Source organism: Labrus mixtus, chromosome 11, assembly GCF_963584025.1.
Source record: "Labrus mixtus chromosome 11, fLabMix1.1, whole genome shotgun sequence".
Taxonomy (NCBI): Eukaryota; Metazoa; Chordata; class Actinopteri; order Labriformes; family Labridae; genus Labrus; species Labrus mixtus.
Window position 1 is genome coordinate 9,323,732 of NC_083622.1, and position 22,777 is coordinate 9,346,508.

The 22,777-nt window shown below is 44.3% G+C and overlaps 1 protein-coding gene across 1 annotated transcript in view; it reads left to right on the forward strand.

Annotated features, from left to right (window-relative positions):
- Positions 1–668: 668 nt before the first annotated feature.
- znf385d (zinc finger protein 385D) overlaps positions 669–22,777 on the forward strand; it is a 94,229-nt gene continuing 72,120 nt past the window's right edge. The window contains exons 1-2 of the mRNA XM_061049843.1: positions 669–924; positions 13,181–13,323. Coding sequence (XP_060905826.1) covers positions 903–924; positions 13,181–13,323 — 165 coding nt within the window. The 5' untranslated portion in view covers positions 669–902. The remainder of the gene's footprint in view (positions 925–13,180; positions 13,324–22,777) is intronic.

Genomic DNA, 22,777 nt, shown 5'->3' on the forward strand with positions numbered 1-22,777 from the left:
TTCTGTTCTGTTGTTGTTACACGTTTTCTGAACACCTGAGTGACTGAAAAGCCCAGGCTGAGGACTTTAATACAAAGGTTTGATGCTCTATTTCCTGAGAGTCTAATTTCTAACATGACCTGATTTCAACCTGCATAGGAAAAAAAACAAAAAAAACTTTTTTGTATGCATGTGAACGGAAGCGGCTGATAAGAGACACAGGAGGCAAAGAAAGGAAGGCAATGAGAAAAAAGAAACACAATGCAAACAGCGAGAGAAAGAGGAAGGGAGAAATAAGGAACTGGAAGAAGTCGAGGGAAGAGTCAGAAAAAAAAAGAGCGGAGAAGAGAAAGGGGAATAAGATCAAATAAAAGAGAGACAACGGGAGAAAGCAAGGAGTGAGGGGAGTGAGTGAGAGGGGCTTGGTTGACACATAAAACAAAGATGAGACACCTACAGGGAGAGTGAAGAGAGAGAGGGAGAGAGATTTGTGGAGAAGACGGCTGTTGCTGGAAAATGTAGATAGACACCTCGGAGAGAGAGAAGAGAAAGAAGCGACGGGATCCAGCGCGTGGAGGGGGCAAGAAGGGAGGAGGGAGACAGAGGGAGGGGAAGAGCTAAAGAGGAGGGGAGGGGACGAGACGGGCGAGGGAGGGAAGGAGGGAGGGAGGGAGGGAAGGAGGACCAGCGCGAGTAGAGAGAGAGAGAGAGAGGCAGATACGGAGGTCCACAGACAGACAGCAGCAGCTTGCAGAGTGCAGCATGCAGACTGGCCACTGACACTGCCGTGGGATTGAACACACACACACACACACACACCCCTGAGGAGTGTACGAGACATGCCCAGGCTGCTGTCCATGGACACACACACACTGGCAGGGCACCAGAGAGGAAATACAGCAGACCCCCGAGCCTGAGGAGCGATGGAGAGCAGCATGTTCTTTGGTGAGTTTGTGTTTACATCTCTCTCTTTTTTAAAAAAGAAAAATTCTGTTGGAAGCAATTCTCCCTTCAGATTTCTTCTTTTTTACTCTTAATGTACGTCTGCTCACTTCTTCTGGATACATACAAAGCAGCTCAGGCTTCCATCAAAAGAAGAGAGCGTGAAGTTACACACCTAAGAGACCTGTTTCTGGTGGTGTGTGTGTGTGTGTGTGTGTGTGTGTGTGTGTGTGTGTGTGTGTGTGTGTGAGTGTGTGTTCACTGCATGTGCTTTATCACACTCCCCCTTCTTCTGAATGTAAATGTGCTCAAGCCCGGATGTCACTCGTCCTGGAAAAACTACAAAAGATGGAAAAAAAAAAATGGAAAAGGAAAAGATAAACGCGTGAAGTTGTTCCTTAAAAATGTTGAATGAACCTGCTCCCCAGGTAACCTCCCTTCCTCGTGCTCATCCAGCTGGCTTGGCCGTTCACTGTGTCTGTGTGACCTCCTGACTGTCCGTGGGAATCCAAATCTCCAGCCTTTGAGAAGCCACTTGAAATTCTGTGTAGGATATTTGGATACATTTTAGAGAAAGCCCCCTCCGTTAGTCTTTCTGGAGGAGGCTGGTAGGAAGACTTAATGTGCGAGCGGCTTCCCGTCAAGTGCTCCTCTCACGGCTGGCTTACTGTCACACAGGAGGAATAATTACACAGGGATCCTGAGTTCTGAGGGGGTGATTTGTTAAATGAAAGACCTTTTTTTTTTTCATCCCGGGGATTAAAGCGATCTGAAGTTACAGAGCGTGGCTTGTAGGAGCGAGCAGGATTTTCTCTTGTTATGCCATACACAGAGGAGGAGGAGGAAGAGGAAGAGGAGGAGGAGGAGGAGGAGGAGGGGGGATTGAGTGCTAGGAGCTTATAAATGAATAAGCTGTCAGGTGCAGAGACAGCGTCAGTTCTGTGAGATGTTAACGCCGATGACGGTCAGGTGTGCAGCTTCTGAAAAAGTAACGAGAAAATAGAGGGTGATGCAAGGCGAGCTGGTTGGAGGAGTTTGGAATTTGCCCTCGTTTCACCCAAAATCATCAAAAGTTTGCGTAAGGAAGCTTGTCAGCCTCAATCAGGGAACAGTGCAGGCAGGTTTCTTTGGTTTTATTTGCAAAGATTGCAGAGTTGTTTCAAGTCTGACGCCAGAGTCTGTATCAGCTCACCATCAGCTGGTCGATAAAGGTCGAAGGGCGCCGCCTCACTATACTCCCCAAAAATGAGTTTGAAATATATGGATGCATTTCTGAACGAGCGAGGTAAATATTCTTTAGTTGGTGAGTGAAATGTAGAATCTGCAATTAAAATGCACATTAAAAACGTTCTACGTGTCTTAAATCGATGGTCACCCAGTTCTGGACTGGGCGAGAATTTGCGCCATTAGCCTCCAAGTTGCACATGTGCATTTTGCTCCCCTTCAATTAAAGACACAAGAGCTTTTTGGGGTACAAATAAGTTGCGCCCATGACTGCCTTACACACCACCAGAAAGTCGGCCGCAGAGGGACACGTTCCCTTGAGACGAGACGTAAAGAGCGAGCCATGCGGTGTCACTGGATCAGAGCATCGACTGGTTATAAAGGTCGATCCGAACAGAACAGACCATTCTGGCAAGTCAGCAGTTCTAATTCTGTTTCCAGACAGTACATCAAATATTTACCTCTGAGGAAAAGTGCATATTGTGTTGTATAGATCAAATAGAATAGACGATTACCTACGTTAAATTTACACTCATGATGCTAATTCTGTTAGCCGGTTAAAGGTAATTATAATTACTTGTTAGCATCAAGCTAACGTCTACATCTCAGGCCATCTGTGAGACACAGGAACATCTCTAATTGACTGTATATTAGGGGTGGAATTAACCTCTTGGTATCAGAAGCAATTGCAGAAATGCGTTTAATCAGAATCAGAATCGGGTTTTATTGCCAAGTACATTTACACATATAAGGAATTTGACTTGGTGTATTGGTGCTAAACAATTAACAAGGAAATAAAGCAGAACTAGCAACAACTTAAATAATACAGTATAAGAAGCTATTACAATATATACAATAGAATTTAAAAATGTAAAACATAAAAAAATAAAATAAAAAACACAAAAAGTACAAAAGGTGAAATGTAGGAGCTGTGCAGTGGAATATGAGAAAAGATCTTACAGTGTATGTAACCTACTCACAGAGTGCATGTAAGGAAAATAAATTTAAAGTCCATGTGGGCGTTAATGTAACGCATAAAGAACAGTTTCAGCATTCACATTGTTCTCTTTGTTAATGTACATTCAATAAGCATACCTTATTCTAATGGCAAGCAGGGGTGACTGCACACTTAAAGAACAGAAGTAAAATCGTCAAAACTATGAAAAGTTGGAAATTTTTTTTTTTCAATTTTCCCTTCTGAGTTCATCGCCTCAATCTAGTTTAAAATCTTCTCCCACAAAGCATGTATTAATGTTGTAAATGATGGTGATTCTTAGACTCAAATATCATAAAGAAGAGTTTGCCTTTGATGGCTAACTGTTGTCAAGTTCAATCTTAATTACCAAAGGGGAAATATGTCTCACAGCTCGGTAGAAAAAATAAACATCTTAAGACGACTGAATACGTACAATTTAAATTTTGACATGCAGCAAAGGGCCTCTTGACTATAGCCTCGGTGAGTGATGCACACGTCATAACCGCTAGGCCATCTGCGCCTCAGAGATGCTTTAAAAAAAAGAAGTATTTTATAAATCTTGTCCGAGCTGACCTTGGCTTGTCTCGATGAGATTGACAGGTCACCTGGATAAAGATGTACCGATTCCTTTTATCCCTTTGATAACATATTGTCACTTTGATGGCAAACATTTGAAAAAAAATGGCTGAAATAACTTAAAGCAACGATGAACAATCGGTGATGTCACAGTAGATAAGTGAGCTCCTGTTACAGAGTCAATGTTGTGTTTTTGTCAGACAAAGTGTTATGAACCTTCTTATCTCCAGCGCTCGGCGTGTAAAACTAAAAGAACTGAGGGAGTAAAGGTCAGTGTTTGCGTACAGGATGTGCATCGCTTTAACATTTATGAATTCACTCCTGAGTGCACGAGTCCACCGCGGCTCGGGAAGAAAATAGATGGGCACGTCTTAAAAGATTAATAACACTGTTTGTTCAGCAGCTCTGCATTTGCTTGCTATTTAACTGGAACCTGTTTTCTATTAAAGTGATTAATATCAGGAGGCATATCATGAAGAGGACCGCCAGAGTCTTGACCTCGTTTGAAATGAGACTCCGAGATGGAAAAAAAAAAAAAAATCAACAGATCAAAAGAGAGCATTAAAAGCTGTCAAAGCATCAAAGACAGGCAGTAAAACAAGCGTTACCCAGCAGGCTAATAGGTCTTGAGTGTGTGCTGCAATCATACAAGCTATTAGTGTTGTTGAGTCGAAAGGCCCGGTGGAAAAATCCATCCGGTGTGTCTGACTTTGCGGTCAGCGTTTAGCAGCACGTAAACGTCTTTTTGGTTAACCTCAGATTACAGAGCGCACTGGGAAGTGATTGTTGGACCCGATTCAGAGACAGCTGTGTTTATTAGCGAGGCCTCACTCATGACAGCAGCGAGAGCTACAGTATGCTAATCTGAGGAGGACGAGGGGGCAGGAGTGTGGTTGTTGTGTAGCTCGCAGCCAAACGCACGCCGCAGTGTGCCACATGCTGCCGAGATTTATGGGCTTTCATGAGAATACGGAGCTTATCCTGGAAAAGGTTAATTGGAAAATCAGCGCAAAGTGTAGCGTTGGAGAAAATAAGAATGTTCCAAAATCTACCCTTTTTGTAGTCACTTTGTTCAGAGTAATGGGGGTGAAATGATTTTATCCTCCCCGCTTGAAGGGAAGTGCTGATTTCGGAGCACGCTAAGGGTCGCAGAATACAATCAGGAAAAAAAAAAACTCCACAAAAGTCTTAATCACATCCGGGGCGTCATCGGCATAAGAATGACTTTCAGTGGATTCAGATTTATCTAATAATTGGATTTATGTTTGCTCAGGGAGAAGAAGGGTTTTATTTTGAACCTCTCAGATCTTATCGTCGGAGCAGCCAGGTTCAGGACACTAAGAGGAGGCGGGCGGTGGAGGGGAGGAGAGATGATTAATTATTAATGCCAGTCTGCGTCCTCCAGACAACGTTTTTACTCGCTCCCTCTCCCGTCACGCTGCCGCAGGAGTAAAAAACGCTTGGACCCAGATCAGTGAATCTTTCAAGGAAGGGCAAAGCAGAGGACAGCCAGAGTGAGAAGTACATCATGATACAGTAGAGATACACACATCCTGCCCAATGAGCTGATCATAACGTCTCTTACTGTACTGTGCTGCATCATTAAACGCAGCCTCAAAGGGAATGGGTAAACAAAGGCCAGTGGGTAAAAAAACGTCCATCCATTCTGAGCCCATTCAAATAGATCCAGAAGTCGGATCACATCTCGGTTCTGCATCGTTACACTTCTGGGCAGAGCGGGGAAAAGAGCATCTCCAGAAAGCCCCGGGTTTAATGTGTCAACTGGTTTGCGATAATTTGATTAATTGGAATTAGGATTTTTAGAATATGCACGCCTGCAGGTTGATATCAACTGGCACGATGAAGTCCTCGTAGCTTCAGTTGTTTTGTTCTGCAAGAAAGAACTCTGACATGAACTGAAATTCACACACACATTGTTTGTCTTTTAAATGTTGATGAGTAATGTGAAAGCAAAAGATCACTCCTCAAGAAAACATGGAGCAACGTTAGCTTTAATTCCGACTTGTGATTCTTGTGATATAACAAAAATGCAAAATCATTCGGGGGGGGGGGGGGGGGGGGGGCTCAGCTGCTAGAGTCGGTCGTCTGTCAACCGAAAGGTTGGGGGTCTAATCACCAACTCCTGCAGCAACATGTCTGATGTGACCTCGGGCAAGACTCTTAAGATAAGATGAGATAAGATTACTTAATTGTCTGTTTGCATGGAAATTTCACTTGCATTACAATCCCCAATCAAGTCACATCACACTAAAGAGACAGAACGAACCCCAAGTTGCTCTCGCTGCTTCGTTGGCAGCGTATGAATGAGATCGGTTACTTCTGATGGTCACTTTACAAAGCAGCCTACGCCCTCAGTGCAGTTTTACACTGCTACTGCTTTGAGTAGTCAGAAGACTAGAAAACCGCCAAACAAGCTGAAGTCCATTCATTCTCCTTCTGTGTGTTTTTTTGTTTAGCTGCTAAATGTTAACATGTTAACAAGCTAGTTGCCAACTTCTGCCAGTCTGATGTTCGGTGTCATGAACATGGCACTGATTTTTTTGTCTTTGGTTTTTTTTCCCTGAAAACAGCTGCGCATTGCATCTGTGAGGAGAGGGAACCACAAGCTGACAGATGCCGAGAAGCTTCATTATACATATCGATAAGATCAAAACTAATCGTAGAAAATGTATAAGGACACCAGCTCTTTGCTGTAACTAAGCTAGTAGCAGAGAGATCTCCCATGATTCCCCGCCAGCCACGATGTCATATTTTGTTATCGTAGTATTGATCTTTAAGGCGTTGCAGAATCGCAAGAGAGCACGGCACAGAAAAGCTCCACATCCACACACAGCCAAACATGCACACGCACGCACACACACACACACGCACACACACACACACACACACACACACACACACACACACACACACACAGCACTGTGCCCCGTCCCACTCTCTCTGCTCTCTGTTACTACCTCAGAAGACGGTACAAAGAACACTTGTCCCCACATTACACCTCTGAGACAAGAAATGACCTAAAATGACCTTTTGCTAAGCTGTGCTTTTACCGAGGAGTAAAAGGTTTCAAATCTGGACAAGATAATACCACTTTTAAATCACCTGAATATTATCTTCTGTATGGAATACTCTGTAAATTAAAAGTGATGATGCAGCAGGTATTTTAGACTTATTTATGATTTATACTTTTTTTGGAGTGTCTGCTCTAAATTGGTTCCTGGTTTGCTGTTGGGAGAGCTGATGACAGAATGAAACCGCTGTTTGCAGCGTTCTGTGTGGCCTGAAATCCAAATCTGTGGCTCAATTTTTTTTTGCATAGACAAACAGTTTACAACCTTATAAATCTCACTATTCAACAGTCGCATATTTGCAGTCAGCGGCTGCATGAGAAAACTCGGAGTGAGACGTTTCACTCAGCAACAAGACGCCATTCATAACGTAAACAAATCAGTGCTGGGAAGACTGTGTCGAGAGGGGAATACTGACTTATAAACAAGCCTCTCCTTCAAATAATTACACTTTGAATTATAGTTTGTTTCGACCTTTTGGAATACATTTGTTTTTATGATCTAAGTGCAACCGCTGACAAAAATGCAGAACATAATTAAAGACGAAGCTGTAAACTCACTTTCAGGTCACTCAGTCAGACTTCTCTGAATGTATTTTAATGACTATCACCTGCTGACCTTTCAGTTCGGAGTGACTCTCCATGCAAAATAGATGACAGGGTCTGCTGGAGAGACTCGGCTCACCTCCGCCCTGCACTCTGCCCCGAGGAGTCAAGTTTTGAGGCCATCGGCAGAACTCAAATATTTCATTTTTTCATCCAAACTGGAGTCAAATATTGACACTCCAAACAAAGCGATAATTAGAGAAGCCATCTGTGCTCTCCTAACAGCCTGTTTCTTTGTCTGATAGCCCGAGCATCTTTAAGTCACTGTGATGCTCACAGGTCTAGAGTTCAGATGAGCAGCAATGAGCTCTTTCTCCAGCTCCTCTGCTCCGTCTTACATTTTGCTCTGTTACTGGTGTTGACAGATGATCGGCCCTCAGGGAGTTGAAACACTAACCTCTGCTGCGGGCAGGAATGTGCTTTTGTGTTCGGGCATGTTGGCTGGATTGAGATTGTTTTGTTCTCTTTCACAACACGAGACAAAAGAAAATCAATTTGAGTAGATAGAGCCTGAATAATGTGAGCTTAAAGGGAGGAATGTTGAGGGGGAAAAGGTTAAATCCAGTAGAGATTAGACACCGTCAAGTGCATTTACTCTGAGTACGCATTTGTTTAAATTTGTACCTAGTGGGGCGCTGGTGGCTTAGAGGTTAGTGCGTGCGCCCTGCGTGCGGAGGCTGTGGTACTCCGGGTGGGAAAAGGTTGGACGCTTCTCAGCACGTCTCTGTGTGTGTGTGTGTGTGTGTGTGTGTGTGTGTGTGTGTGTGTGTGTTTCTAGGTAGAGGCAGACAGGCACAGTGGTGATTCTGGAGTCTGTTGGGGCCCGAGCAGAGGCGCTGCTTAGGGCCGTAGACCAATATGGGGCCCCCAAGGGCTGACAGAATTTGAACTAAAGCAGCGACCCATAATGTGCAAATTTTGCAATGACAGTCAGAAACCTCCTGGGGCCCTATCTGTCAGCATTCACTTTCATTGCCCTGCTGAACGCTGGTTGGAGGGACCATCAACTGCTTTTTGCCTTAGGCCCCAACAGACTCTAGAATCTCCACTGGGAAAAAAATGTACAGGGGGCCCCTACAAACAGCAATCGTCCCCATTATGTTCTAAATAATCTGACACCATCACATTTTTTTTAGAGGAAGTTATGTTATAAAAGCGTCTCTCCCGATAGTTAGGGCTAGATGAGCATCATTTACTATTATATGAGTGAGTGCTGTCAGATGGGGGGTTTCCTACTGTCGTTGCAAACTTTGCACCTTTTGAGCCACTGCTGTGGTGGTGCCCTACTGGCCTGGGCCCCCCAAGCAGTTTTCTGCCTTGCCTATTGACAAGCAGCGCCTCTGGACAGGCATGGGAGGAGCGATCGAGGGCAGGATGCTTATTATTCGATCCCGGATTGTGTTAACATCTCAGATGGATAAATGATAAAATCCCAAGAAATATTTTGCCCTTTTTTTTGTATTTAGTCTAAAAACGCTGCTCTGGACCGTTAATCAGAGTGCAATCACTCTGTGTTACTTTTTTAAATGAGTTACTTTTTTTTCTGTGATTAATTAATCAAAATGAACGTGATACATCGACAACAAAGTCAAACTGTTTCACACTTTCAACAACCTGAAATGTTGTGTAAGTTTCTAATTCTGATCGATGCAGGACTCTCATGGAGCAGAAAAAACCCTGAAGGCAAACCTCTTCCCCTCGCTGCCCAGTAATTTTAACACGTTACATGAACCCGTCGTGTAATTCTGTGTTAAAAGGTCATGGTCGTTTCATGGATAAGAAAAAAAAAGAGAGAGTCCATAATCACAAATTCAAAAAGATTTCTGCCGGATTTGAACCTTGTAATTTTTTGTTCCACAGAATGTGATGCCTGCAAGTGAGAATTAACAAGATAAAAAAAATAAAAAATCCTAATTTCTCCAGGTTTTTTTTTATTATCTGACCCTGTTGGTGTAAAGGCGTCAGTTTCAGCAGGCCTGTTAGTCGGTTCAGACTTAAAAACCACACAACCCGACACGTGATCAGAGGTGCTGTTTGTCATCATGCTTTACTTTGCATCTTTTGTCATCAGTGTGTGAATGTGTAGGTGTGACCTGCGGTGTAAAAAGCAGAGCTCAAGCTAAGCTCAAGCCCATTCACCATTTTATAGACGTAAAGTTTTGAATGTTGCAGTCCTACTTGAAATAAAAGTCAACTTGAGTGTTTTCAATATTTAGTTTTTCTCTATTTTCCCCTTAGCTTCTTGGAGTGGAGTGTGTCAGTAGAAAAAAAACTTTGAGACTTTATTGTGTTTTCTCTGCTCAGCGCTGGAACTCATCTCTGTGTGATGCCACGGAGAAAGAAAACTCACAGACCTCAGCCGCAGTGACACGTCAGATCTCATCTCCCATCACTCCAAACCAGAAAACCAAACACGACCCTATCAAAGAAAATCACATTTCAAGTCTTCACTCCTCATCTCGCCCTGCTGTGTGTGTGTGTGTGTGTGTGTGTGTGTGTGTGTGTGTGTGTGTGGCTGTTTTGACTTTGCACGTCGGGCTGTGAATGGTGGATTTGACTTGGCGCGAGGTGCGGCGCGCCTGCAGGCTGACGTCAGGCCTGCATGTCGAGCGATGGCACGGTTGGATGCTCTCTGCAGAAGGACATGCTTTGCTAAAGTTGGGACTGGGACGTGTCTCCACATGAGAGACGGCATGTGTTCTTTTTCCAACAGATGGCAGCGCTCCGGCGACTGCAGGGAGAAGACTGAGGACGGCGCGGTAGAAGGGGGTGGGGGGGGGGGGGGGGTAGTCTGTGGCTTCCCCTCTTTACGTCTTGTCTTTATGACTTTTTGCTTTTTATTTACCCCTTACCACAGCCCGGGGACAGAAACGCGGCAAACCTTTTGTTTTATTTGTCCCAAGACGGTGGTTTGATCCTGGATGTGCCAGCGTTCTAGAGCCACGTTGGCCTGCAGTTCCACCGTTGTAAAAATGTGCAGCAATAAAAGAAATCATCCCTCTGGTTCTCATTACAGCTTTGCAAAATGGCTTCTTTAATTCCTAATGTTTTGGAAGGCTGTGACAGTTTTTCTCCGCTGTTTTTTTTTTGGTGTGTGTGTGTGTGTGATCGCTCCGTGTTGAAATCGTCCCCGCGCTGGTTCCAATTGGTGGTTTTCTGAAGCTGCACTGCTGGCGTGGCGCACTCACATGACAATATAAGTGAAGTATTTACTTTCTGTTTTTCCTGGAGATGTGTGGGCCAGACCTCTGCTGCCGTTGAATCACCTCATCAAGACGCTCTGTACCGGCTGCAGTGATTCCACATCGGCCGTTTGCGGGGACAGTTTCAGAATGAGAACATCTGTTTGCAGAGATAAACATCATCGCAGCATCACGGTCAAAGGCTTCCACGACTGGCTCTCTGCGCGCGTTGTTTGTGTCTGAGTGTGATTAAGAGAAGAAATTAAACTCAGGAATTTAAGAAACTGCACCCAGTGTGTCACAGACAAGATCTACGAGCCAGGTCATACAGACGGAGAACGACGACTGATGCAATGTGCCGTCATGATACAGGATTTTTAAACTTTGAAATGACACAAGTAGAAATCAAATCATATCAATACCTATGTTTGATACCACAACAACAAATACAGCAGTCCTAGGCTCTTAATCTTTGGGAATTTCTTGATTTTAATGAGCAAAAATTGAAGGCAAACTTTTGAAAACGGTCTCATTTGCACAAAAACATTTTGGTACTGAAATCAAACAGGACATCACACATCCACTAAACATTCACCTCACCACCCTTCCCTGAGGTGCAGAAGGGCTCGCCTTGGGAAGAGCCTGATCCCTGCTGTTACAGCGGCCCTGAACAAAAGGCGTCGCTGAACCGGCCAGAGTGGAAACTGTTGATTGTTGTTTGACATTGTTTGTGTTTTGTGTATGTACTGTTTTTTAATGGGAATCCTCTTTTGGACAGAAGCGACGCTGTGAAACTGGGTTTCCTCAAGGGGACAATAAAGTCTAAAGTTTATGTTAAGAAGGGTTCAAAGTTTCATGGGCAACTATCACCATGAGCGTCGGGTCCGGATGAATGAATCCAGCCAGGACACTTTATTTGTGGTTTTCTAGATTTATTTCTTCCATTCAGTTCAAAAGGGTTCAAATAAAGAGGGAAACAAAAAAACAACACATGGGATGTTTAGAACATCAGTGCTGAACTGCCGCCCCATGTGAAGGTCAAAAGAGTGAGTGCAGTCTTTAAATAAGCAGCAATCAGGTGGATTCAATCTAACTAATGGTGCTCAGAGGTCGTAGGGGTCGCGTGCAGACCGTCTATGGTCCTGCACCAATCGCAGAGAATAAACGTCACCACTCCCTCCCGCTCGCTGAAGGTGAATTCTCCTGATTATTTCCTGTTCTCTTCTCAGGTCCGCTCACTCTTACTTTCTTTTTTTTTAAGATTTCTTTTTGGTCTTTCTGCCTTTATTGGATAGGACAGTGGATAGAGTAGGTCACCAGGGAGAGAGAGTGAGGAAGGACATGCGGTAGAAGGAGCCACAGTTTGGACTTGATCCTGGAGCGCCCGCTTGAAGGACTGTATCCTCCGTACATGGGGCGTAACCTAACCGCTAGGCCATCTGAGCCCCTCACTCGGCCTTTCTGTGGAAAAAATAATCCTAGGGGGCTGACAGGTGAAACACAGGTTAGAGTGTAAAATGTGTCTTTTGGTACATTCACACATGCAGCTCAACCTGAAAACTTCAGGACTTTTTTTAGGACTTTTTTTGCACAACGCAGTTTCAATATGCACATGCATAAACGTCATCACCTGCTTCCTCCCTTTCGCATGTGGTGAAGTTTTCCTGAATATTACCTGCTCACACAACAGCTTACCCGGACTTCATGCACGAAAATGTACAAAGGGTGCTGGAAGGAAGAATTCCTGGTAAAGTTGCGGTGAATAAACTGGCCGTGTGCATTCACACATGAAGCTCACCTGGAGGATTTCAGGACATTTTGTCAGGAGTTTTGTGCATGTGTGAAAGCACAATAACTCTTATTTTTACTGTGATTATGGAGCAATCTGGCAGCATTTCCCTTCAGATTACCAAATATCTGTCTCATCATAAGCTGTCTTCTGTTCAAAGTGATCCCAACGATCATCTGTAAGAGAAGGGGAATACGCTCGCAGAGTTGCTTTTGAAGATTTGAAGGTCACTTAATGGGACACACAATGGGGCACTCAAAGTAATCTGCTCTACACACAGCCTACGAGCCTGCTGACACAAAGCTTGCTGACACAGAGCTTTCAGCAAACTCATTTCATCTTTAGAGCTTTTTCTGCTAAGTGAATTGTAGAATTAAAATCTCAGACATAGCTTGTCCATAAATGTTGAGGAGATAATTTTGTAAGAATTTTTTAAATGAAGTGCTGAAGACTTGAAATTCCCCAAATTTGAGATAGAAAATTAAGCAGAGAATTTATAAAGTTGGAGGTTCTTCCATGGTTTAATCGTTCAAATTATCAAAAATATTCATTTTCTTTCCGTTCCCATTAGATGAGTCAACACACGGTACAAAAAGTTCTTTTACTCCTGACATCGATTGAAATCAAATCAGGCACAGTCAAAGTGACTGGACCTGAAGTGAAGGATGTCTGCTTGGCTTCTTTTGTGTCTCAGGTGCTAAATATTGAAATGGCTGACTGAATGACACTGCGGAGAGACACAGACTAAACAAACACACAGACGGATGTAAACTGAAAGATTCTCAACACGTTGCCTTTTGTTCCCTCCCCTCCCACAGGTAACACGTGTCAGAATGGCCTCTTGCCCGCTCTGATGCGTCCCACCCTGCCCGCCGTCCAGACCTCACTGGGCATGAAGCAGTTTCTCCCGTTTCCGTTGGACGCAGCTTCGGCCGTCCGCCTCTTCCCAGGATTCAGCGCGGTGAGTGTCCGGTGTGTCGTGTGATTTTATCTCAGGCTATTTCACCCTCAAGAAGGTCATCTGATGGATAACAGAGTTGGTGTTTTTTAAGATTTATTTTGGGGCTTTTTCTGCCTTTATTGGAGAGATAGGAGAGTGGATAGAGTCTGAAATCAGAGAGAGAGAGAGAGAGAGCGGGGGAATGACATGCTGGGAAGGAGCATCAGGTCGGATTCAAACCTGGACCGCCATTGTAGGACTAAAGCCTCCGTACATGGGGCACATGCACTAACCACTGTTCCAACAGCACCCTGATAACAGTGTTTTTCAATTTGAGAAACATCTGATTACTCGCTTTTCATCTATAAATCCCAGATGTGTGTGTACGTCTGTGTCTCTCATCTTTGGAGAAATGTTCATTTTAATCAGTTTTCACTAGAAATGCACTGATATTGAAAATCATACAGATTGTGTATTTTTACCTCTGTTGATCATGTCTTATGTTTTACTCCTTCGATGGATTTCATACAAGTTGCAGGGGCGTGGTTTTACCTTTTTTTTTTGACCTGTTCAGTTGTGTGGCAGGGGCAATCGAGAACGAGCTTCAGGGATAGTTAAAAGGTATAAATCCTGGGAGCGAAGGATGTAACTTCAAGATAGATAGATAGATACTTTATTGATCCCGAGGGAAATTCAAAGCATCCAGTAGCAGGTTACAAAGACGTACATGACATGAAACATTTGTTACAAACTAACCACAAAACCGACCCCCCCCGCCCCCCATACATATATATATATAAACCCAAAAAATAAAAATAGAAATAAAAGATTTAAAGAATTCCCCTAGATGAATCAAACTTCAACCTGTGCAATTAAAAATAGACTTATACAAGAAATGTACATAACCTGTACCCGTTCCAATAATTTTTTGAAGTGTGTAGCTCCTTTGGTAAGGTGGAAGCAGACCGAGAATACCCTTATAGACCGGCCATATTATCTGCAGATGTGCCGATATCTGCTGGTAGCGATGTTCCAACATTGCATCCATATAGTTTTCATTGTAAGCTGCATACAGTCACAAGCTTCACGCCATCTTGCGTTTCAGTCATCTGCCTTTTTTTCCTTTCATAAATGTATTCCTCTTTCATCAAAGGCTTTCTCTGAAATCTCCTCGTGAAACATCTCATTGAAGCGACGCTTTCAGATCTCTAATAGAAGACGCTTGAAGGAGAGCGAGGAGGAAAATGGTGTTGACACTTAAGAAGAGTGCATCTCTCTGTGGCAGAAAAGTTACTTTTATTTAACACGTATTTATTCAATTTTTACATTATACAAACAGTTCAAAGTGGATATTCTGCCATTGGGTTGTACTCCTGTTATTGAAAGCGTATCATTTAATCATGCATAAATGCAGAGGAGCATCCATGGAAAACATTAGGTTATTGTGATAGTGCACTTACTCTCTGGATCGTTTGCATATTCCGCTCTGTCTTGGTGATTTAATGGCAGCTCTGCCTTCGGGGCTCTAAGACCAAACCTCATAAAGATAGAGAGAGAGAGAGAGAGAGAGAGAGAGAGAGAGCAGGTTGTTGCTCTGGGAGGAATTTGGCTGCAGAGTTCGACTCATCTCCTTGTTAACATTCACATCTGTTTTTATTTTCTGCACAAAACACGGACATGTAGTTTACCATCGAGAAATGTTGGAAACCGGTCGGCATCCTTGTTGTCTGGCTGCAGTAACTCTGCCCGATGTCTCCTTGAAGGACTCGATTACTTGACAGGCACTGCAGCTATAAAAGCATCTTTGAGATAGGGCGTCTTTTGTGTGAGATTCTCAGAGCTATAGAAGTTTTGCAAAACACACTCCACATTGCACCAGCAGTATTTAGACACTCCAACATTGTGCCTCTTTAAAGAGTGACTTTTTTTCTAAACCACCTACTACTGTACACACTACTATCGATCGTAGCATGCCTTATGTGCTGCATAATGCCTTTTACTGCGTAGTAGCTGGTATGACTGCCAGTCGTGGTTATTCTACAGCATGCCACCCCTGGTTAAGCTGGTTTCTGGTGTTGTAATGAGGAAGCAAACAACAGCCCAGCTGACGGCAAACCCTGCTACTTCACAGTCTGACAAAAGCTCACAAGTTATTATTTTAGATTTCCATGATTTTGAGAATCAACAAAGATAATTGGTGGTATCTTTGTGTGGTTTGGTCTGATTGGGATTATTTCTCCTGTTGATTTCTGTCTTCTGATCTCTGGCCTGGCGCTTTGCATTATGGGAAACAGTACGCGAAGGAGACTGGTCTGATGCGTACTGTAAGTTTTTTCAGATTCAGTACGACATCGGGGTAATTTTGGCAGACTGCAGACCTTGAATTTGTTCGCATAATACATACTGCATTGTGGCCGCATCAGTGAGCACTACTTGTAACGGTAGTGCCTGAATCGGCGGCGCCATCTCTCTGCCTCGACATGGTGGTAGAGCTGAGCTGTTCGAGCCTCTGAGTGACACATACAAAAGCTGAAGGAAGTGCGGTAAATGGATGTAACTGGATGGATGCCACAGGCGAAGCAGCGGGACCAACTTGAGGTTAAGTGTCTTGCCCAAGGACACATCAGACATGTGTGCTGCAGGAGCTGGGGATCGAACCCCCGACCTTCCGGGTTCTGAGAGACGACCAACTCACCCACTGACCCACAGCCGCCCCGGTGTGAGCACAGAGCTGAGCACAACAAACCGAGATGGCGTTTGACTTCACCCTCTTTATAGAAAGTCATATATTGAGTGCTGACATATTTGATGTCTGCTGTTTTAATGTTTAGTATGTTCTACCTTTAAGAGCTTGCTGTTTGTTAAAAAGCGCTGATGCATTTCAGAGACGCACTCTTGAATTGATCTCTCCTCCAGTATTGATAAGTGGTATAAACAGCTCTCTGAAATGCAACGTTAGCATGTGGCTACAAAGACCTTATTGGATTTGCAATCTGCGAGGGCGCTACCCTGCAAATGGAGCACTCAGCCGCTGCTCACTCACTGTAGCAGGACTCGTGTGCACGCCGCTATTTACCTATTGATTTCTCTCCTTGAGAGTAGAAAGTACTCACGAGGAAATATGTGGCCTCGCGCCGTTCAAATCAGTGCGGTCATCAAAAATATATGATGAGCCGCGGAAACTAAGCGAACACTCGAACAGATAAAAAAAAAGGCTTTTATTCCTTTTTGAGACTTTTTCTTTTCCAGCGTCTTCTTTTGAATTACAAGGAGAGCTTGATTTAAATAAGCTGGATAGAGAGTTGAAATATGGATCACAGCTGGATAAGAGAGAGAGGGAAAAACATGCAGATGAAGGAGGGAGGGGAGGGGACGTCAGGGAGAAAAGACGAGATAACCCAGGGGAGGAACGATTGTTTCTGTGAAGAGAGTTTCATGAGAAAGTTCAGGAATCCGCGTCCCCCTTTTTCTAATCTGTATTTAACAGACTCGTCTGCAGATAATGAGTAATACACTGGGAGGCCTCCAAGTGGTGGAAAGCTGATACTAGATTAACACAAAGTAATCACCTCTCGCTCTCTGCTGCACACACACACACACACACACACACACACACACACACACACACACACACACACACACACACACAAACTCCTCACTCTCTCTAACCTCCGCTCCTCTCTCTCAGACTCGTTTTCTTCCTCTTTTTGTCTCTCAAACTTTCCTCCGAGCTGCTGATCGTCTGATCAGCTGCAGAATGTGGAGCAGCCGGGTTGATCTCTGAAACCTTTAGAAACAAATGTTCTCGTTCTGTTTTGCTACCTTAAGGAAGAAAAAAAAACACTTTCAACACCGGTGCAAGTTGGGTATCAAGGGTGCGACAGAGGAGCCTGTTTGCCAGCGCGGAGGTCTGATCGGGTTTCTTTGTGACACACAAGAAATGTTTGACAAATCTTAGAAACAGAGCTGGGGGGGAAAAAAAACCCACTTGAAATGACAAATCTGTGCAACAGAGAAAACCTCGGAGAGTTGTGGGAAGTTAGAATTGGAGTGAAATAAAGGTACACTTGTAGAAATGTGTGCTTTGTCTCCTAAGTGGGGAGTGAATACCTTGAATACCCAGAGAAGGTTATTTGGATTAGCTTAAAAAGAGAGAGCTGAAAGAAAAAGTGGAAGTAAAGAAGACAGAGCAGGATGAGAGTATGAGGTGATGAGAGTAAAGTGAAGGACAGGTTCAGGAGGGTTTTAAAGGAAAGTTTAAGGTCATTTCACACTTAGTTTTTTCACACACGCTATAACGCTTAGCACACATGTGTTTTTGTGTGTGGCTCCGGTCAGTCGGTTTATTAAAGGTGCAGATCTGTGTTTATAATTGTGCACAAAAGCAAACAGCTGTTGGAATCGGCTGCAGCACATTTCAAGAGTTAAACATCAAACTGAAGCGAGTTTCCCGCTGAGAGCGCACACTTTGGATCTGCTGGGTGAGGTCAGACTTGTTTACGTGCCTCCAGGGATCAATAAACACTTACACGTCCTCATCCAGAGAAGGAAAAAAAAAACCTCAAGTGATGGTATGGACGATGATGACATTTGTTCCATTAATGTGCTGCAGAAATGAGGACACACTTCATCCAGGGAAAATCACATTATTGGAAGTGTTTGAACTTAAAAAGCAGAGAAAGTGTGTCCACACCTGCATGAAATGGGACTAATACCAAAGTCTCATGTCAAGCCTTTTTGCACAATCTTGTTCTGGGCTGACAGACACGATCAGGAAGTCCTTAGCCGCAGGGAAGGAAAAATGTTTGTTATCAGATTTTCTCTCCTCCTCCTTCCCTTTCTTGCCCCCCCCCCCCCCGATGGGTCCTTTAAAAAACAATGAAATGTTACAGAAAAATGTGGCTTCAGGACATTAAAAAAAAAAGGCCTCGTGCATGTTACTACACGTGCTATAAGATACTCACAGAGCGGTGAAAAGGGCTTCGAGGAGGCGCCAGTGTGAGGGGAGCTTCTAGAACAAAAACATTCAGAGCAGGGTGGAGGAGACGTTCAGGAACATGTCGTCGTTTAGCGGTCGTGTTTTACTAGCAGGTGTCGAGCGGTTTATGAGCAACTTTCATGTTCGTTCACTCACAACAACACGAGAGCTGCTGATTGATTTAACACAGACTGTTTTTATTGATGTGTAATTTATGTCTGTCATGTGGCGGTACAGGTGTTGTCCTTTTAGGATCCCTCCGCCCGTCCATCATCTAAGTATCAGTATCTGCAGACGTACGGTTTTTGGCCTCTTTCAGAAATGTTGCACAACTAGTAAAAAAGGACTTCTCTCTGGTCAGGTTGTCAAAATGTTCAATACTTCGCTACGGCCTTTTTAAACGATACTAACTCCATTTTTCAAATCATCAACAGGACGTAAAAGTACAAAAGCTGTGAAGAAAACTGCTCTCGCTCTCTACTCATGTTTAATGTCATTTTTAGTGCGGAAAAATTTCCAACATTTTTGTGCAATGACGACAGTGTGCAGGAGTTTTGTTTGCAGCTGTCAGCAGTAATAAAAAAACAAGACATCTCCAAATATTCAGGACAATATTCCGAACTAGGACTTTTATTTTTTGTTGCTGTGGTATCAGAACAGGCATCAATGTTTGTTTGATTTTTACTAGAACCAAACCTTAAAAATCTGGTGACCAAGCAGCAACCAACCTGATGAAAAATGAAGCCAATGTAGGAGTGTTAAATGCTGAAATTCCTCGATTGTCCACTAGAAGCTGGACCCAAACGCCCCACAAGTTCTATACACACTCCATGTTAATATGTCTATTTGGATTGCAGAAATAAACGTTTTAAACCGGTACAAAAAACATGATTCCATGATTCCCCACAAGCCTCTACATCATCTTTTGTTATTATTTTGATTGAGAGTCCCCTGGTTTTAAAAAAAAAGCATTTTGTAATTTATTACAAAACCTGACAATTGAGTTGCACAAATTGGGTTCATTCTCTTTCTTAAATGTCAGCACTTTTTTCTTTTCTACTACTTCCTGTCTCTGCAACGGACTCGTTTTCTATTTTTGCTCGCATCTATCTGCAGCATCTCAAAAAACAATTCACTTGCAACATGTTTTACAATGGCACAATCGAATCTCCTTTATATTCTCCATCCTGTACAATGATCATCAAACTCTCAGCAGCAGCTCAGCTTGTCCTGCAGATGAATACATCAGTGACCCTCCTTCATGGAAGTCATGGAAAAAAATCTGTTGCAATCAGCATTTTTTGGCTTTGTCCAACCTAACATTCATCCTCATCAAGGAAAAGCTCCAGTGTTTTGCTTTGTTTCACTCCAGAACCAGAACTTGGATTCGGAGCAGCTTAAATGACCTCATGTTTTACTGCAAACGCTTATCAATGTTTTGTGAAATAATTTTGTCGACCATTTAAGGAGAAGTTTTATCTTGGCTTTATTGGAGGGAGAGATAGTGGGGAATGGCATGCAGGAAAGGAGCCACAGGATAGACTCAAACCGGGCCGCCGGCTTGGAGGACTACAGCCTCCATACACAGGGCACGCACACTAACCACTGACCCACCAGCGCTCTAAGAGAAATGTTATCTTTTAGCTGATGGGAAAATGTCACAGTACACTTTGATTAAAACAGTTAAACTTTCAACACTGTCTGTGACTGGACGTTAACCGCGTCTGAAACTCTTGACACGCAGAAACCCTGAGGATGACATGTGGTTTGTTTGCTGCAAAGAAACAGAGCGGGATCTCTGCAGAACTTTCGGGATTGCTCTGCAACTTTCCGCTGATTCAATCAGACAGGAGTTATTGAAATCGCCACCTGGAAAGAAATGGAGCAAACCTGAGAAGAAAAGGAGGGGAAAAGGCAGTGAGAGCTCAAGGGGAACGGGGGAGTTTTAGAGTGTAATGGAAGAGAAAAGTGAAATTGGGGGAGGGGTGGATTAGTAAAGAGAGAGAGGGAGAGAGCGAGAGAAGGAGGTGTGTGTTTGTGGGTATTTTGGTCGTCTCTCTCCGGCCCTGAAAATAAGATCTATCTCGCCCGTAGCCTGCATTTGTCTTGGAGAAACAATACAAACTCCATTTCCCCCTGCAGAGTCATCAGGAATGTGATTTATCGATTCTGTGCACAGATCTGCACGCTGGGAAAATTGCTTTGTAGTCCTGCAGCAAGAGCAGCAGCAGCCGCGGCGGTGACACATGGGCCTCAGTCTGCACGCACGACGGCATCACAGTCCATTGCGATGTGTACCCACCCGCGCTAAGTCAATGTTAGCATCGATGGCTGAAATGGAAATGTGCTCTGTGACAAAGCAGATAACACAGTGAAGCCAGAGGAGTTCTTTTGTTCTGGAAGTATAAATCCTGGTTACTTTTCACAGAGGCGACGATCAGGGAAGGGACAGACGAGGCGAAGCACGCCGGCCTGACCTCCAATCCCATCTCTGGTTTGTTTGTGGTCCGATTAGGTCGTGTTTTCTGCTCACTGACTCGAGCTTTGTTGGTGTGATTCTCGCTCGTCTAGTTTTGAACTTTTCTGTCAGCTTTTCAGCAGGTAGAAAAATTCAAAGAAAAATATTCACCAAGATAAATATTATTTTTCTTTTTACTAAATTAACAAATAAGAAACAGTGGCTCATTGCCTTTTTAATTTATATATTAGAGCTGAAACAGTTCAGATCAACAGTTGGCTATTAAATAAAAACCAAAGATAGATTATTGAATGTCAATATATGTTCACAACAATAGATTGAGCCACTAATCTGTCTGGCAAGCGTAAAGCTCATGACTGAAACCAGCCGTCACTCACAGCTGCAGTGCCAGAGGGAGACACCAGGGGGAGACACCAGGGGGAGACACCTGAGGGAGACACTAGGGGGAGACACTAGGGGGAGACACTAGAGGGAGACACCAGGGGGAGACACCAGAGGGAGACACTAGAGGGAGACACTAGAGGGAGACACCAGGGGGAGACACTAGAGGGAGACACCAGGGGGAGACACCAGAGGGAGACACTAGAGGGAGACACTAGAGGGAGACACTAGAGGGAGACACCAGGGGGAGACACCAGAGGGAGACACTAGAGGGAGACACTAGAGGGAGACACCAGGGGGAGACACTAGAGGGAGACACCAGGGGGAGACACTAGAGGGAGACACTAGAGGGAGACACCAGGGGGAGACACTAGAGGGAGACACCAGGGGGAGACACCAGGGGGAGACACTAGAGGGAGACACTAGAGGGAGACACCAGAGGGAGACACTAGAGGGAGACACTAGAGGGAGACACTAGAGGGAGACACCAGGGGGAGACACTAGAGGGAGACACCAGGGGGAGACACTAGGGGGAGACACTGGCTCTGCTGGTGTGGGTAATCAGAGAGAGAGACGACCGCTGTGAAGTCTTTCCTTAAATACATTGAATATGGCGCGACAGAATCGCGAGTGAGACATCTTAAAACCAGGAGGCGTGCTGGCCCTTCACGAGAAATTGAGCGGGACTTTCGCCAGTAATCTTCACTGTAAAGTTCGAATTAACGGCTCTTCACAGGAATTTACAGTCAACACCAAAAACTGCCAGGAATTGCTGTAGATTGGCAGAATCGAAGTGAGAAGGCCACCCCCCCCCTCCTGCCTCTTGGACTGGGATCCTCGAGAGGATTCATGATGGTGAAAATATTTGCAGAACCAGCAGCTCCTCTCGATGCTTTAGTTTTCTGTTTTTATTGTTGACTTTCAAATGACAAATGATTGCTCAAAGCGTGCCGTGCGCGATGGCATAATGAGGAGAACAAAGGGTGAGTCAGGCCTGCTTGGCAGACTCTCATTTGATTTACACATGTCCCATAAACATCTAATGGACTCTATAAATCGTATTCCCGGGGGAAGCATGCGAGCCCACAAAAAAAAAAAAAAAAACGGCGGGGGAAATGATCAAAGCGGGAGAGAGCGAGCGGGACCACCACGGTGCCACGCAGCCGCCTGCCTCCAGCGACTCACACCTGCTGCAGAGGAGAGGAGTGAATATCTGTCTAATGTGTGGCACGGCGGCTCTTATCATTTTTTTCCGCTGGAGCTCTGGGGCTTTTTAACCCCTGAACTGAGTGGAAGCTTTATGTTGGCGGAGCTCGTCTTGATGTGTTCTCCCACGATAATAATTCACTCTCGCTGGAAATCTGCCAGCCAGCTCGCCGTTCTCGCTCTCTCTCTCTCTCTCTCGCTCTCTGTCTCTCTCTCTTGGGTGGAATGCAGAGATAATAGAGGGGAGCTCAAGATGATTTTTTATGGAGGTGCTTAGTGCCAGCTTCCCAGGCGAAAATCTGAGCTGATACTGTAGTCTGAAATAACCTGCTACTACTGTTCACTGAAGGCGGGTTAACAGCTCGCACACTCCTCTGTGTGTGTGTGTGTGTGTGTGTGTGTGTGTGTATGTGTGTGTGTGTTTAAATCCT